This window comes from Ranitomeya imitator, chromosome 8 (genome assembly GCF_032444005.1).
Source record: "Ranitomeya imitator isolate aRanImi1 chromosome 8, aRanImi1.pri, whole genome shotgun sequence".
Taxonomy (NCBI): Eukaryota; Metazoa; Chordata; class Amphibia; order Anura; family Dendrobatidae; genus Ranitomeya; species Ranitomeya imitator.
This window is the reverse complement of record NC_091289.1, coordinates 154,644,953-154,662,309: the sequence shown is the minus strand read 5'-3', so window position 1 is coordinate 154,662,309 and position 17,357 is coordinate 154,644,953. Positions and strand designations below refer to the sequence as shown.

Genomic DNA, 17,357 nt, shown 5'->3' with positions numbered 1-17,357 from the left:
GATTGACAGTCATCTTGTGCTTCTTCCATTTCTTAATAATTGTTGTCTTCTCACCAAGCTGCTTGCCTATTGTCCTGTAGCCCATCCCAGCATTGTGCAGGTCTACAATTTTGTCCCTGGTGTCCTTAGACAGCTCTTTGGTCTTGGCCATGGTGGAGACGTTGGAGTGTGATTGAGTGTGTGAACAGGTGTATTTTATACAGGTAATGAGTTCAAACAGGTGCAATTAATACTAGTAATGAGTGCAGAGTAGGAGGCTTCTTAAGGAAAAACTAACAGGTCTGTGAGAGCCAGAATTCTTGCTGGTTGGTAGGTGATCAAATACTTATTTCATGCAATAAAATGCAATTTAATTATGTAAAAATCATACAATGTGATTTTCTGGATTTTTTTTTTAGATTCTGTCTCTCACAGTTGAAGTGTATCTACAATTAAAATTACAGACCTCTCCATTCTTTGTAGGTGGGAAAACTTGCAAAATCGTCAGTGTATCAAATACTTATTTTTCCCACTGTACATGGCAGATAGTTTATAAGAACGATATTAATTTCTATGCTATACATTGCACTTCAGCAAACGATATAGATCATTTTGCAAATTCGTATTATCACATTTCCTAAGGAAACGACTGCTGTAGTTATCCGGGATTATCACTGGTTTGCACAGGACTGCTACCTGTGTTTTACATTCTGTACGTGCTTTATTAGCTCTGTCAGATCTGACAAGAAGTAGTGTAATTGGAGCTGGATCAGGGTATGTGTGCTGGAATGTAAAGAGCGCATTTCCACACAGCTGAAATTCTTGGAAAATGTAGAGCTTGTGGATACATTCTCAGTCATTCATGCAGTACAGGCCATACATGTCTGCAGATACACCCAAGCGATAGGAGTCAATTGTTAGGAAAAGCAGCTTTTATAGATGCACACAACCGCCCCTAGTGATCATACAGGTGCTTCTCACCAAATTAGAATATCATCAAAAAGTTAATTTATTTCAGTTCTTCAATACAAAAAGTGAAACTCATATATTATATAGAGTCATTACAAACAGAGTGACCTATTTCTAGTGTTTATTTCTGTTAATGTTGATGACTATGGCTTACAGCCAATGAAAACCCAAAATTCATTATCTCAGTAAATTAGAATACTTTATTACACCAGCTTGAAAAATGATTTTAAAATCTGAAATGTTGGCCTCCTGAAATGTATGTTCAGTAAATGCACTCAATACTTGATCAGAGCTCCTTTTGCATCAATTATTACATCAATGCGGTGTGGCATGGAGGCGATCAGCCTGTGGCACTGCTGAGATGTTATGGAAGCCAAGGTTGCTTTGATAGCAGCCTTCAGCTCGTCTCCATTGTGTGGTCTGGTGTCTCTCATCTTCCTCTTGACAATACCCCAGAGTTCCCTGGCCAATCAAGCACAGTGATACTTTTGTCTTTAAACCAGGTATTGGTACTTTTGGCAGTGTGGACAGGTGCCAAGTCCTGCTGGAGAATTACCTTCCCAACTCCAAAAAGCTTGTCGGCAGAGGGAAGCATGAAGTGCTCTAAAATTTCCTAGTAGATGGCTACGCTGACTTTGGTCTTGATAAAGCACAATGGACCTACACCAGCAGATGACATGGCTCCCCAAACCATCACTGATTGTGGAAACTTCACACTAGACCTCAAGCAGCTTGGATTGTGGCCTCTCCTCTCTTCCTCCACACTTGGGAACCTTGATTTCCAAATGAAATGCAAAATTTAGTTTAATCTGAAAACAACACCTTGGACCACTGAGCAACAGTCCAGTTCTTTTTCTCCTTGGCCCAGGTAAGACACTTCTTGCGTTGTCTATTGGTCATGAGTGGCTTGACTCAAGGAATGTGACACTTGTAGCCCATGTCCTGGATACGTCTGTGTGTGGTGGCTCTTGAAGCAATGACTCCAGCAGCAGTCCACGCCTTGTGAATCTCCCCCAAATTTTTGAATGGCCTTTTCTTAACAATCCTTTCAAGACTGCGGTTATCCCGGTTGCTTGTGCACCTTTTTCTACCACACTTTTCCTTCCACTCAACTTTCCATTAATATGCTTGGATACAGCACTCTGTGAACAGCCAGCTTCTTTAGCAATGACCTTTTGTGGCTTACCCTCCTTGTGGAGTGTGTCAATGACTGCCTTCTGGACATCTGGCAAGTCAGCAGTCTTACCCATGATTGTGGATCCTACTGAAACAGACTAAGGGACCTTGTTAAATACTTAGGAAGCCTTTGCAGGTGTTTTTTGTTAATTATTCTACTTTACTGAGATAATGACTTTTGGGTTTTCATTGGCTGCAAGCCATAATCAACAACATTTGCAGAAATATACACTTGAAATAGATCACTCTGTTTGTAATGACTCTATATAATATGAGTTTCACTTTTTGGATTGAAGAACTGAAATAAATTAACCTTTTGATGATATTCTAATTTTGTGAGAAGCACCTGTATTTCCAGGAGGAACATCACAATGCAGCTGTTCTAAAAAAAAGATGCTCCATTATTGTCATTTCACTTAGAATACAATTATTATACAACTATATATTAAAGTAGACATATTAGGGGAATTTACAGCTCTTAACCGGATTGATAAGATGTATGTAATTTTCTGCGATAATTTAATTACTTTGCTAATTACGATGCATATACAAAGTACAGTATATTCATTTAATCTAAACCTATAATACTTTCATCTATACTCCTCTGTGCAACCTCCCCGGAAAAGTCAGATTATTTTAGGAATTTTTCTAACATAATCCCTGTTGTATTGTTTTTGTAGCTACCTTGTGTGGCCAATTAGGAAACTATTAAAAAAATGTTTTTTTTTCCTTCACAAACTTATTGTAATGACTTTCCTCGCTAGCAACAAATCTTAAATTGACCAGTTATTCAGAATAGCACCGTTGTTCTTCAATTTATAACAGAGAACTATTATATGGGTTTTATCTATCGTGTGTATACAAGTCTACCAGATTCCACAAATACATCCAATGAGTTGTGTTCTGTGCAGGACGTTCTGCTTTCTTTCCACTCCTTTCTTATCTATAATGTGTCAAAATCTCATTTTCCCCCATTCTTTTGTGTTCCATACAAAAACAAAAAAATCTCCTGCTGATAGGTTTTCCTTTTCTGTTTGCAGGGTGGCGGAGTTCTTCACTACAGCAATCCCTTAATCCTGTTCCTCTTTCTGATGGCTTTCACGCTGTCCACCATCATGCAAGGTTTTCTCATGAGCGTCTTCTTCTCTAAAGCCAACCTGGCAGCCGCCTGCAGCGGAGTTATTTATTTCACACTCTACTTGCCGCACATCCTGTGCTTTGCTTGGCAGGACCGCATGACTTTCAAATTGAAAACTGTGGCAGTACGTCCCCATGTGGTTTTTCATAGCACACAGTCATTGCTGATTTTTAGATTTTGCAAAAATAAAGCTGTACCAGATACAAGTTCTTTGACATTAGACAAGTCAATCTTGATATTGTTTCTCATTCCTCTTATTTGTGCTTTGCATTTGTTTTGCAGAGTCTGCTGTCACCGGTTGCTTTTGGTTTTGGAACTGAATATTTATCCAGATATGAGGAGCAAGGCCTTGGGTTACAGTTTGGCAACATACAGAAGAGTCCGGTGGAGGGAGATGAATACAGCTTCCTATTCTCCATAATCATGATGCTTTTTGATGCTTTTGTCTATTGGATTATTGCATGGTATATAGACCATGTGTTTCCAGGTAAGCAGCTTGGTGAACTATAGGACAAATTTGTATTTACATGGTAGACAAATCGAAAATAACGGCAAACCCAAATTATTCTAGTGAACAAATATATGTGTTCTCTGCTCTGTGCGTCTCGGACGCAGTGAGTGACCGTTTTGCTGCCCTATGGAATCAGGGCCACACTGAGCTGTCAGTTTGGTGATTGACAGCTCAGTCCAATCTACTGAAGGAACGTGTTGAGCTGTCAGTATTTTGATAGAAAGCTCAACCATCTAATTTGAGACTGGGAGGTGCTGAGCTTCATTCAGGTGTTCCCTGTTCTGAGTGATTACCTAGCTACTTAGCTAAGCTGTCAGTTCCAGATCTCTGCCAGTCATTGCATTTGCTCAGTGGTGCATGTTTGCCTTGTATTTCAGTGCTCTGTTTATTGTTTTTATGATGCCTGACCTTGGACGTTGCTCTGACCATCCATTTGCCTAGCCCCTTTGCTTTGATCCGCTATCTCATTATTATTATTCATTTTTATAGCACCATTTATTCCATGGCGCTTTACACGTGGAGGGGGCAATTATAGACAAGTACAATAAACATGAGCAAAACAAGGCACACACAAGTACAGAGGGAGAGAGGACCCTGCCCGCGAGGGCTCACAGTCTACAGGGGATGGGTGAGGATATACTAGGAGAGGGTAGAGCTAGTTGTGCGGTGGTTCAGCAGACTAAGGATCACTGCAGGTTGTAGGCTTGTCTGAAGAGGTGGGTCTTCAGGTTCTTTTTGAAGGTTTCCGTGGTAGGCGAGAGTCTGATGTGTTGGGGTAGATAATTCCAAAGTATGGGGGAAGCTCGGGAGAAGTCTTGTATGTGGTTGTGGGAAGAAGAGATAAGTTGGGAGTAGACAAGAAGATCTGGAGAGGATCGAAGGTTGCGTGTGGGTAAGTACCGAGAGACCATGTCACAGATGTATGGAGGAGTCAGGTTGTGGATGGCATTGTATGTCACAGTTAGGGTTTTCAACTGGAGCCTCTGGACAATAGGAAGCCAGTGAAGGGCTTGTCAGAGAGGGGAGGCTGGGGAATAACTGGGAGACAGATGGATTAATCGGGCAGCAGAGTGTAGGATGGATTGGAGAGGTGCCAGAGTGCTAGAGGGGAGGCCAGAGAGTAGGAGATTGCAGTACTCAAGGCAGGAGATGATAAGAGTGTGCACTAGTGTTTTTGTGGTTTCATGGTCAAGGAATGCACGGATCTGGGAAATATTTTTGAGTTTGAGTCGGCAGGAGGAGGCAAGAGCTTGGATATGTGGCTTGAAAGAGAGGGCAGAGTCGAGGATCACCCTGAGGCACCGAGTGTGTGGGATTGGGGAAAGTGAGCAGCCATTGACATTGATAGATAGGTCTCGTGGAGGGGTAGAGTGAGATGGGGAAAAAATGATGAATCCTGTTTTGTCCATGTTCAGTTTTAGAAAGCGAGCAGAAAAGAAAGCTGAAATAGCAGGCACACATTGTTGGATTTTGGTCAGTAAGGAAGTGAGGTCAGGTCCAGAAAGGTAGATCTGCGTGTTGTCGTCGTAGAGATGATACTGCAAACCGTGGGTTTCTATGAGCTCACCCAGGCCAAAGTTGTAGATGAAGAAGAGCAGGAGCCATAGGACTGAGCCTTGGGCAACACCTACAGACAGGGGGCGAGGTGAGGAGGGAGAAGGAGACCCTGAATGTTCCGTCTGTTAGATATGATGAAATCCAGGATAGGGCCAAGTCTTTGATGCCAAGAGATGAGAGAATCTGTTGCAGGAGGGAATGGTCGACAGTGTCGAAGGCAGAAGACAGGTCCAGGAGAAGGAGGACAGAGTAGTGTCGCTTGCTCTTGGCGGATAGTAGGTCAATGGTGACTTTAGTTAAAGCAGTTTCATTTGAGTGATGTTGTCGGAAGCCAGATTGTAAGCGGTCAAATAAGGAGCAGGAAGAGAAGTGGGAGGACAGTTCAAGATGAACATGCTGTTCCAGTAGTTTTGAGGCATAAGGGAGAAGAGATATTAGGAGATAGCTAGAGACAGAGGATGGGTCAAGGGATGGCTTTTTGAGGATGGGCTTGATCGAGGCATGCTTGAAGGATGAGGGGAAGACAATATTTGTAAGTGAGAGGTTGAAGAGGTGTGTTAGGGTTGGGATGAAGACTGTGGCGAGGTTAGGGATGAGGTGGGACAGGAGCGGGTCAAGCATGCAAGTGGTGAGATGTAATCTTGACAGGAGGGTGGAGAGCTTATCTTCTGTCTTGGTGGAGAAGCTGGTTTTGGAGGAACAGGGCTGAGAAGCAAAGCAAAGAAGGGCATTGGGCGCTGTGGGCCAAAGCTTTCTCTGATCGCATCAATCTTCTGCTTAAAGGAATGAGAGGAGAGGGAGGAGGTGCTGGGGGATGGAGTAGAGAATTGAAAGTGTTGAAAAGCTGTTTAGGTTTGTGAGACAGGGAGGATATGAAAGATGAGAACTAAGTTTGTTTTGCAGCAGTGAGTGTGGACTTGAAGCTGGGAGGGACTGTTTGTTTGCCATGAAGTGCTCGGCAGAGTGGGATCTCTTCCATCTCCTGGTATTTTGACCTTGGACCGTGACCCGACTACACCTTTGTCTTTCACCTTTAGTTTACAATTTATGATGTGCTCTCTTGGTATCTGACCCCAGAAGGTTTGACTATCCTTCCTCACGCCTTGTCTGTGAGTAGTAACTAATATCAGAATATGTTTAATATTTTGTAGATTTATAAATATTATATATATGTAAATATAAGTAAATATATGGTTAATATCTTGTATATAAAATATAATATATATAAAATAAATATAAGAAAATATATGATTAATTTCTTGTAAATACATAAATATAAGTAAATATATGGCTAATATCTTGAATATAAATAAACATATTCAAGTAAATATATGGTTAATATATTGTAAATAAATATAAATTCATAAATATAAATAAATATATTGTTAATATCTTGAAGACAAAGCCAGGGCCTAGATATAATGCACACTAATACTCATAAATGCCCTCACTCTTTCTCATGGTGGTCCACCATTCATATCTCATGCATAAAGTCACATGCTTATGAGCATGGACAATATACATACTGTACATGTGATTTGCTTACACACAATCATCCAACCATGTTCTTGCTTATAGGCATAGACATTGTCACGGGTTTACCGCAGCAGAGAGGAGTCAGAAGACCACGCTGTCTGATTTCTTGTAGTTCTGCATTGATTAGAACCACTTCACCTTTATATTAAACAGTGCAGGTTTCTGCTAGCAGTGCATAGGTTAGTCTGTTCAGTTAAGAGCTCCTAGAGGCCTTTCTGCTTTGATGATCTTCGCTCTTCAGTGTTGGTCACTCCCCTCTGTTATATATACTCACCACTGGCAAGCAGGCATTGCCAGTGTTAGTTCTATACGGCCTGGTTGGAGCTGGATGTGTTGGTTGTTTGTGGAGGTGTTTTGGAGTGTTTTTCAGACTACTGCTTGGTGATTTGTCTGTGTGCATACACTCATCCTCTCCTATTTTGTTTTTTCCTTTACTTCCCAGTGTTCCACTTTTTTGTTTATGAGTGCATATTTGTATCATTGGTATTTTCATTTATCCCTGTATGTCTTCCCTTGTTAATCTGTTTTTGTATATTCATATACACAACTCCCGATTCCCTAGATGGGGGAGGGGAGAGATGAGGGCTGATTCAGGTGCTCAGCAAGTCATGTGTCCCCGGCATCTTCATCCTTAGAACTAATGCAGGGAGCAAGGATAGCTAGGGTGCCCATAGCTTTAGGGATAAGGAGCCCCTAGCCCCAGGATATATTGCTACTGTGCCATGACAGACATCCTGCCAAACAGTCACATATGCATACAGACATGGTCCCATGGGGCATCCTATATGCTTAGTCAAGAACATCCATTGGTCAATGGGGCCTCACATTGCCATTCTTTAAATCGCACTGCTTGAAAGTTAATAACATGTGACTGAAACCTCCTCTCACATGTTATTAATGTTCTAAGGCTGGCTGCTGGGCCTTCTGAGAGCTGAGGACCAACATACTGTGATGCGGCAAGTTCTAAAATTATTAAAAAGATAAGTAATTTTTTTGCTAATTGAGCAGCTCTTGGCGGCACATAATAGGGAAGCTATTTTAAAGAATATGAGAGTGAGCCAGTTCTATGCAAACCAACAGCTACAGTTAGCGCTATATATTTTTAATTAAAAGGTTAAAACATTATGTCGGCAGTTGTGATTGGGCATGTTGTGCTCCATGTACAGTTGCAATCAAAATTATTCAACTCCCATTGCAAATTAGGTTTATTAGCCAAATTTATAGACTTTCTGCTGTTTGCAATAAACCAATCTTAATCGCTCAACACAACTAATATAATAAATGGTTTCTCCAAATTCCACACACGATTCCACTTTTAACAACTACTGCAGGCTCAGGATGATTCAGCCCCTTCATGGCAAGCGTCTTTAGTACTTACTAGATTACATTTGGCTGTTGTGACCTGCCTCAAACATGATGCATAGCCAGATATCAGCTTCTGGAAGCGTTCCTCACAAATTTGAGCCCATTGCTCATGTCCAGTTCACAAATATTGTTGGGTTGTTAATAAAGTGGTCCAGAAACTTAAGAGAAGGGATCACTGTCTCATATAAACAAGGACAAAGGATACATATATAGTTGGAAACAGAGTTCACCAGTTCAAAATTATGGAAGCATTGATTAAATGACCTGGATATAGCAGAAAGAGGAAGTTGTCACCAGTTGCCACCAGATTTCTAAGTAGGTGGGTGGTCAAAACCCTCAAGTCACTACAAAAGACCTACACGCTCTGAGGCTTCAGTTTTCACAGTAAGATGCATACTAAATGCTGAAGTTTTCTATTCCTGAACTCCAAGACGTTCACCTCTATTAACCCAAAAGCACAAAAATATTTGACTTCAATATGCTCAAAACCCTATATACCCTATAAATAATCCACCAAAGTTTAGGGATTATTTTCTATACAGCAATTAAACAAAACTGTAACTTTTTTTTAGCTAAAGAATCAGTGATATGTTTAGATGAGGAGAAATGAAGCATGTGCTGAGAAGAACACATTGCTTATAGTGGAACATGGTGGTAGCATGGGGATGCCTACAGTGAAGCATGGCGGTGGCTTAGTGATGCCTACAGTGAAGCATAGCGATGGTTCAATTATGCCTACAGTGAATAATGATGATGATGTGGTGATGACCTACAGTGAAGCATAGTGGTAGCTGGGTGATGCCTACAGTGACGCATCGGTGGATCAGTGATGCCTACAGTGAAGCATGGCAGTGCTACATGGATCCATTCTTCCTCTAGGCCTGGAAACCTGCAGAGTGTGGAGGGTAAGAAGGATTCCAACAGGTATCAGGAAATCCTTGGAGAATTTATCATGCCTTTTGTGAGTAACCTGAAGCCTGGGCATCATTGGACCTGCCGACAGGAAAATGATCTCAAACATTCCTCAAGGTCCACCAAGGCTTGGTTTTGGAAGAAGTCATTGAAGAGTTTGGAATGATCGCCAGTCGCCTGATTTGAACCCTGTGAAGGATAGGGGGATGTAATGGCAGTTTACAATCATCCTGTAAGCATGTGTAACTGTAACAAGACACCTGAATCTGCAGGTGGTCCCGCCTTTCAGCTGCAAAGACAGAATTCACAGTCCCACCAGCTAGCTAGAATTCAAACCATGCTGTGTGCTTTTTTTGGACAGCTAGGATTTTATAAGGAGAATATGAGCTTATCGTGCCACACACCAGTTTCATTTTCGTGATCTCTGGACCAGACCAAAGCCCTTCCAGAGTCTCGATCTGTTCTAGCATCCAGGTGTATGGAGATACATAGAACAGCTACTAGACACTAAGTAGTAAATCTGTGTTTAATCCTAACCTATAGCAGGGGCTCGGCTGGATCAATGGCACCAGAACCGCCACCCTATGACTGTCCAGAAAGGAGTTATGATTTTTCATAGGTTTTGGGAGATTTAACTACAAACCTACAGGGGAGGGGATTTAGGTTCAGCCCAGAGGTCAGCAGTGGAGTGACCCAAAGGGGATAAAAGCTAATGTAAGGCCATATGGTGTGCCTCTCTCTCTTTTCCTGATGCGTGCGGTCCATTTTTAATGGGGGGTCATGTCAAATAATGTGCTGTGAAGGGCCTAGCTGGAAGCCGATGCCCCCTGAGGCCCACATTATCGAACATCACCCGGTATCTTTTATACTATACCCTGTATTTGCATATTTGACCATTGTTTATGCATAACCATTGCGTATACAGTGTAATGTCTAGTATGCCATTAAGGTGATTAAATATATAATTTAATCTTGGGATGCTCTTTTATCTCAATTCACGAATCCACATGTTTGTTTCTTGGATTAATTTTCCATGCTACCGGGGCTGGTCTCTGGCATGATTTAACCCTGTTAATGGACCAAGCGTATATCGACCGAGGAACTGGTGGCATTCCTACCGAGCTGATCAGGTGCTGTTTCACTGGTGTTAATGAAAGGGACTTCTCAGTCTGGCCACATCCTCTCAATCCCCGTGCCTCCCTGGGCCCATGTGGACAGGGGGTGCCTGTGTAAAACTGTACCAATTTGACATTTTGTGTTCCCAGGGGTGTGTAATGTCATGTTGCTACAAGAGAGGAAACCTTACCATGTGATCCCGCTGATGTAATATTGATGTCAGGTGAGGTGGTGAGATGTGGATCATTCACAAACCCCTTAGAAAATCTTTGCTGGGATTTCAAGATGTGTGCTGCAAAAACCAACCCCAAGAATATTGGCAAACTGGAGGCCACTGCCCATAAGGAATGGGCTAAGATTCCTCAAGAATTCTGCCAGAAGCTGGTGTCTGGCTATGTATCAAGTTTTTAGCTGGTCATAACAGCCAAAGGGTTCTTTACAAAGTACTAAAGACAGGATTGAATAAATCTGATACTGCAGTATCAGTAAAAGTAGAATTTTTATACTGAGTTTGGAGAAACCACTTGTAATATTAATTGTCTTGAGCCATATACATTGTTCTTGTTTGATTTAGTGCTAACAACAGAAAGTTTGTAAATGTTGCTAAGATGATGTACAATAACAAATTGTATTGTGGTACCATGTTAGCCAGAAAAATCGATATGAATACTTTTCTGCCCAATGATGACAGAAGTATTCTGGGAGTGATACCTTTATTGGCTAACCAGAAAACATTTCTGGTTAGCCAATAAATGTATCACTCCCAGAATACTTCTGTCATCATTGGGCAGAAAAGTATTCACATAAGTGTTGCTAAAAAAATCTAATTTGCAATGGGAGGTGACTAAGTTTCATTGCAGCTGTAATTAGGGCTTTAAAGACCCCCATGCACATCAGAGTAAAATTGTCGAAACCCTCAGATTTCAGTAGGGCTGGCTGAGCTTGTGATGTGTTTGGGAGATTCCAATTGTTCCTGATGATGTTGGGAAAGATAAGGATCAGACAATTCAAATTCAAATCCCTGATTCTTTGGATCTCCTGGGAGATAAACAGTTGCCAGTGGTTTCTTGCAGTTACTCACTATCCTTTCCCCACTGACAACACATGAACATGCTGCCGTGTGTTCCTGTGAATGTGGGAGTCCAAGAGTAGTTGTCGGAAGGACTGCTATCTAAGGTGTATCATAGAATGTTCGAGATGGAAGGGACCTCAAGGGTCATTGTGTCCAACCCTCTGCTCAATGCAAGATTCACTAAATCATCCCAGACAGATGTCTGTCCAACCTCTGTTTGAAGACTTCCATTGAAGGAGAACTCACCACCTCACGTTGCAGCCTGTTCCACTCATTGATCACCCTCACTGTCAAAAAGTTTTTTTTCTAAAATCTAATCTGTATCTTCTCCCTTTCAGTTTCATTCTATGATCCAGGTGTAAGCCAGGCAGTTGGAACTGTTTGGTCATGGAATCATATGATGGATGCATCATCTTTGTTATTGAGTCATTACATTTTCCTATGGATTATTTAGTAAAGTTACCTATAAGGAACTTCTCCAGAACTGAGGGATACAAATATTTTCAATAATCTGGGAGTAATGTTTATTAAACTCAGCAGATAAAGAAGATCTTAGCAAATAATACTTATTTTTAAGCATTTTTTATAATCAAAAATTTTCAAATAGCGTTCCCCTATTCCCCATTCCCTACGGAATATATATATATATATATATATATACATATATACATACAGTCCAAATGAGTTGTCTCTCCCCAAATTTTACTGACTCTCACTTACCCCCGCACTTTCATTATTTTTACTTCATTTTGACAGAAGCACTTACACTTTGGCACATGCACTTGGTCCCTGAGAAATGAAATTCCTTTGGGATCTATGTGGATAAATCTTACAATGCTTCAATTGTAAACATTCCCTACGTTTCCTACATATGTTTTATTAGAATATCTAAAAGTGAAATCCAGGATTTTCTCTCTTATTTTGTAACATCTCAGTATTTGCAATCTTCATGTTGCTCTGACTTCAACTTTTTCGGGATGTTTCTTTAGTTGGCATTACCTCCTACAAAATAGCATTGTATCATTTATTACACTCCCTTCTGTGTGAGATTGTAAGGTTATTAAAGACTCCAATTGGAGTCAACGAAAAATATATGGTAACTTAAAAAGTAACATAAATTAAGCCTCATGTATCAGGAAATAAAACCAGTATTCCACCAATAACATTCATTTTAGAGCCATTAAAAGGGCTTGTATGATAAAATCCGAAATGATAATGAGTCAGGAAGTAGGGAAAATGGCCTGGTCATGAAATGGTCCAGCAAGAAGATTTTTTACAATAATGTTACAACACAACGGTATAACACTGTACCGTCCATGCCACACCACACATGTCAGGGCAACTCATCTCCTGCCATACACCGGTCACCAGCCCATCCCAGGCTGAAGTCCTGCACAATACCAGCAAAGTAAAAAATTAAGTCTGTTATCTCTATTCACCACTAATATAAAGTTTTATGGTTTTTTTTTCAGGTGAATATGGCATACCAAGGCCATGGTATTTTGCATTTTTACCGACATACTGGTGCAATTTTCAAAATCCTTCCCAAGGAGATGGTAAGCGAGGTCCTGTGCTAATCTTGTTAGGTGACTTTACAATGTACAGTCATTGTCTGACCTGGAGAAAGGATTACATCCAGTACAGTCAATGGGAATATTATCGAGTGGCTTTGAACTGCTAATTGGCCAGTAATTATTATCATGGAATTACTAGGAGCTGAGTCACCAGAATGACTTTGATGCTAATGAGAAAGATCAAGTGCAATGAAACAAAGCTAATTCTATCACAAAGTAGAAGAAGATAAGCTCCTCTGAAGAGGTTATTTTTGCTGTTCCAAATGTAATTGGAAATATCTATGGAGATCAGTTGGTGGAATCTCTGGATGGGGTCACAGAAGAGAAGTTTTCTTCCTAGAAGTACAATCATTACCATTCCATTGACTCATAATCCCATAAATACCTACCAGCTGTTCCTTTGGACTCCCATGCTCTTCTAGTAGAGGTCCCTGCTCCTTATAGTTTCAATCTGGTGTTTTTAAAGGGACTCTGTCACCTGAATTTGGCGGGACTGGTTTTGGGTCATATGGGCGGAGTTTTCGGGTGTTTGATTCACCCTTTCCTTACCCGCTGGCTGCATGCTGGCTGCAATATTGGATTGAAGTTCATTCTCTGTCCTCCATAGTACACGCCTGCGCAAAGCAATCTTGCCTTGTGCAGTCGTGTACTATGGAGGACAGAGAATGAACTTCAATCCAAGATTGCGGCCAGCATGCAGCCAGCGGGTAAGGAAAGGGTGAATCAAACACCCGAAAACTCCGCCCATATGACCCAAAACCGGTCCCGCCAAATTCAGGTGACAGGTTCCCTTTAAAAGATTTTAACACAGCCCATCATTTATTTTCTTATCTTTGTACCACAAGACAGTGCTTGTGATTGGGAATATTTTCTTGAATTATGTATAAAAATTTGTAAAATGACGAAAAGAGTAGTAGGTAAGGGGCTGGTGGGACATGTGGTTGGGAATATTTTCTTGGCGTTTCAGTTGAGAAAAATAGAGACGTGGGAGTAACTAAGGGCCTAATGGGGCGTGGGCCCAAATTACTGGATTCCAGAGAGCTTTCTAACAGGTCACTTTGCCTTGGAAAATATTTTTAGACACAGCTTTGGAGCAACAAACTGGTTCTAAAGTTCAAGTGACGCCACCGTGCTAGGGCGTCATAGCCCCATTCATGTATAAATGATATACTTCATATGAAAATATTCTAATTCATCACTTTTGCAAACCATTAGAATTTTTTTCAATTTCTTACACTATGTTTTTATGTTTTATTGTTAACCCAAAGCTGATTCTGTAGAAACAGAACTCTCGGTCCATGAAAATGAGGGGGATAATCAAGAAAATGCGGAAGGTAAGGATTGAAAAAGACAGATTGTAGACTAAGGTACTCTGTCATAGATAATGGGGCACTTTATTCATGTTTTTTCTTTACTATGGCGATTTGTGTTCCCGAAATGACATGAGGAAGAATACAATTGCCAATAGTCGGACATTTGTTTGTAAATTTATGATACTCTTTTTTTTTTTTTCGATAATCGAGGTCATGTGAACTCAAGCTTTTAAAATGACTTGACATGTTTCCTGTGTTTTGGTACCTTTCTAATTTACAGATAAGTCTGAAGAAGACGTTGAAACCTTATCCGAAAAAGTGGAGAATCTACAAGAAGCCCATGATAACAAAGTTATAGACAGATGCAAACATAAAGTAAAGAAAGAAAAAGACAAAGAGGAGAAGCAACTGAATGATGAACAGGAGAAGGAAAGAAAGGACAAGGATCAGATGACTGATGGTAATAAAACCTGGCTTACCGCAGCATAGGAAGGTTGTTTCTTGTGGTAGAAATCTTGCAAAATGGAAATTGTAACACTTATGACATTTGTACAGACATAGGGCAGATTCATCAAAGCTTTCAAGTCAAAATTCTGCTCCCAAATGTTGTGACTTTTGGCATTTTCATGCCATTTTCTCTTAGCTATGTCGAAATAAGTGGCGCTGGGGTGGGACTGGGCCCGGAGGGTGATAACACAGCTCGTCGAATTCATGATGATCTGTGATGTTCCATACACTATAAATCTCATTCCAGTACTTGACTGGAGTAAGATTTCTGGCGTAGCGCACAAAGGCGCATGCTGCTTGTCAGAGGCCAACATCTCTTCATGAAATAGCAGTGTCTGACTCCACCATGTCCTTTCATCAAGGCTGGCAAGAGAAAATCGCCGGTCTTGATGAATCAGGATCATTGTCTTCTATACAATAAGCACAATTATTTAGGAAACAATATCTTGCAAAAATCAACTTTTAACGTTGTTCTAGACATATGAAACATAACCTGATCATTGTCGGAGGGAGTCTCTTCACATAAAGCAGCTTGGCACCAAATGCTTTAATCACACCCTCTCCCCATCCCAGCATGATTGACATCTTTTCTTGTCATGTCTGTTCAGTAGCGCAAAATCTTGCGCGTGCAGAACACTTCCTTCCTCCATGGGTATCCTTCCTTCTTGGGCACCCTCCTCCCTGAGTATGTTGCTTCTCTGAGCATGCCCAATGATGCCAATTGTACTCTCCCTGGCCTCATCATCTCACTGCCTATGCCCAGGACGGAATGGAGTTTGGGTCACATGCTCAAAATTTCAAGCACTTTTGTAATGAGTTGACAATCAAAGAGAAATTGAATCACATCTCGGGGCGCATGATTAATGCATACGGTGCCGACTGCCCTCAACGAAGACGAAAACAACTGGACTAGTTAGGGTAATTTGCACATTCCCAGGATGCCAAAAAATGCTATTTTTGTATTGACAACAACTATTCTCTGATCTAACAGAGGCATTACTGAGATGCAGGAATTAAAGGGTTATTCAACAAAAATAAGATTATCTCCAAAACTTAGGGAGAGGAATAACTTGGTGATCATTTAGGGTCTGACCACTAGTATCCCCATTCATCCTCATTCATCCCTAAAGGCCCCTTCACATTAAGCGACGCTGCAGTGATACCAACAACGATCCGGATCGCTGCAGCGTCGCTGTTTGGTCGCTGGAGAGCTGTCACACAGACCGCTCTCCAGCGACCAACGATGCCGGTAACCAGGGTAAACATCGGGTAACTAAGCGCAGGGCCGCGCTTAGTAACCCGATGTTTACCCTGGTTACCATCCTAAAAGTAAAAAAAAACAAACAGTACATACTTACCTACCGCTGTCTGTCCTCCAGCGCTGCGCTCTGCTTCTCTGCTCTCCTCCTGTACTGTCTGGGAGCCGGAAAGCAGAGCGGTGACGTCACCGCTCTGCTTTCCGGCTCACAGACAGTACAGGAGGAGTGCAGAGCGCAGCGCTGGAGGACAGATGGCTGTAGGTAAGTATGTACTATTTGTTTTTTTTTACTTTTAGCATGGTAACCAGGGTAAACATCGGGTTACTAAGCGCGGCCCTGCGCTTAGTTACCCGATGTTTACCCTGGTTACCAGTGAAGACATCGCTGGATCGGTGTCACACACGCCGATCCAGCGATGTCAGCAGGAGTCCAGCGTCGAAATAAAGTTCTGGACTTTCTTCAGCGACCAACGATCTCCCAGCAGGGGCCTGATCGTTGGTCGCTGTCACACATAACGATTTCATTAACGATATCGTTGCTACGTCACAAATAGCAACGATATCGTTAACAATATCGTTATGTGTGAAGGTACCTTAAGAAAGGAGCTTTACAGCACAGTCCATAGTTGAGTGGCAGTGCGCATGCACGGCCTCTACTTCATTCATTGTCTGAGGGACTGGCGGTTGCACTCTTCACTCCCATAGACAATGAATGGAGTGAACGCTATAGAAGTGCAACTCAGCTCTGCACAGGGATTTTAATGCCCCATTCTCAGGGTTGCTTGGGATCCCAGCAGTTGGAGCCCCAGCGATAATTAAGTTATCCTTTATCCCAATTTGTATTTTGTTCCTTTTAAAATTGTATAATGTCTGTCCAGCCTACAGTACACTAATACACATCCGCTACTAGTTGTAATTGTTTTCAATGTGGTCAGCAATGTGTTTACTTGAGTCATTTATCAATTTCTAATTGGGAATTCATTTTGCTTGTTGAAATTTCTTAAAGAGAACCTGTCAGCACAATTTTGTAATGTAAAGTAAGGACATGGCTGTAATGGACATGCTGTAATACAGATTAAATTGGTACAGTTGGTGAAGAAATCTGCTTTGCCGTTCTTTTCTAATGGCTGGAGGAAGGTGGAGGGATCGGGTAGTCACAGACTGAAAGCAGGCGTATGGGCCAGGGTATCAGACTGGAGGAAGGTGGAGGAACCAGGTAATCACAGACTGGAGGCAGGTGGAGGGGATCATGTAATCACAGACTGGATGAAGGTGGAGGAACCAGGTAATCACAGACTGGAGGAAGGTGGAGGGATCGGGTAGTCACAGACTGAAAGCAGGCGTATGGGCCGGGGTATCACAGACTGGATGAAG

At 41.6% G+C, this 17,357-nt stretch overlaps 1 protein-coding gene across 1 annotated transcript in view; it reads left to right on the top strand.

The window, feature by feature from the left end:
* Window positions 1–17,357, top strand: part of ABCA4 (ATP binding cassette subfamily A member 4) — a 200,451-nt gene that overhangs the window by 100,152 nt on the left and 82,942 nt on the right. The window contains exons 16-20 of the mRNA XM_069737669.1: window positions 3,165–3,386; window positions 3,545–3,749; window positions 12,804–12,887; window positions 14,174–14,239; window positions 14,499–14,678. Of these exons, the coding sequence (XP_069593770.1) occupies window positions 3,165–3,386; window positions 3,545–3,749; window positions 12,804–12,887; window positions 14,174–14,239; window positions 14,499–14,678 (757 nt within the window). The remainder of the gene's footprint in view (window positions 1–3,164; window positions 3,387–3,544; window positions 3,750–12,803; window positions 12,888–14,173; window positions 14,240–14,498; window positions 14,679–17,357) is intronic.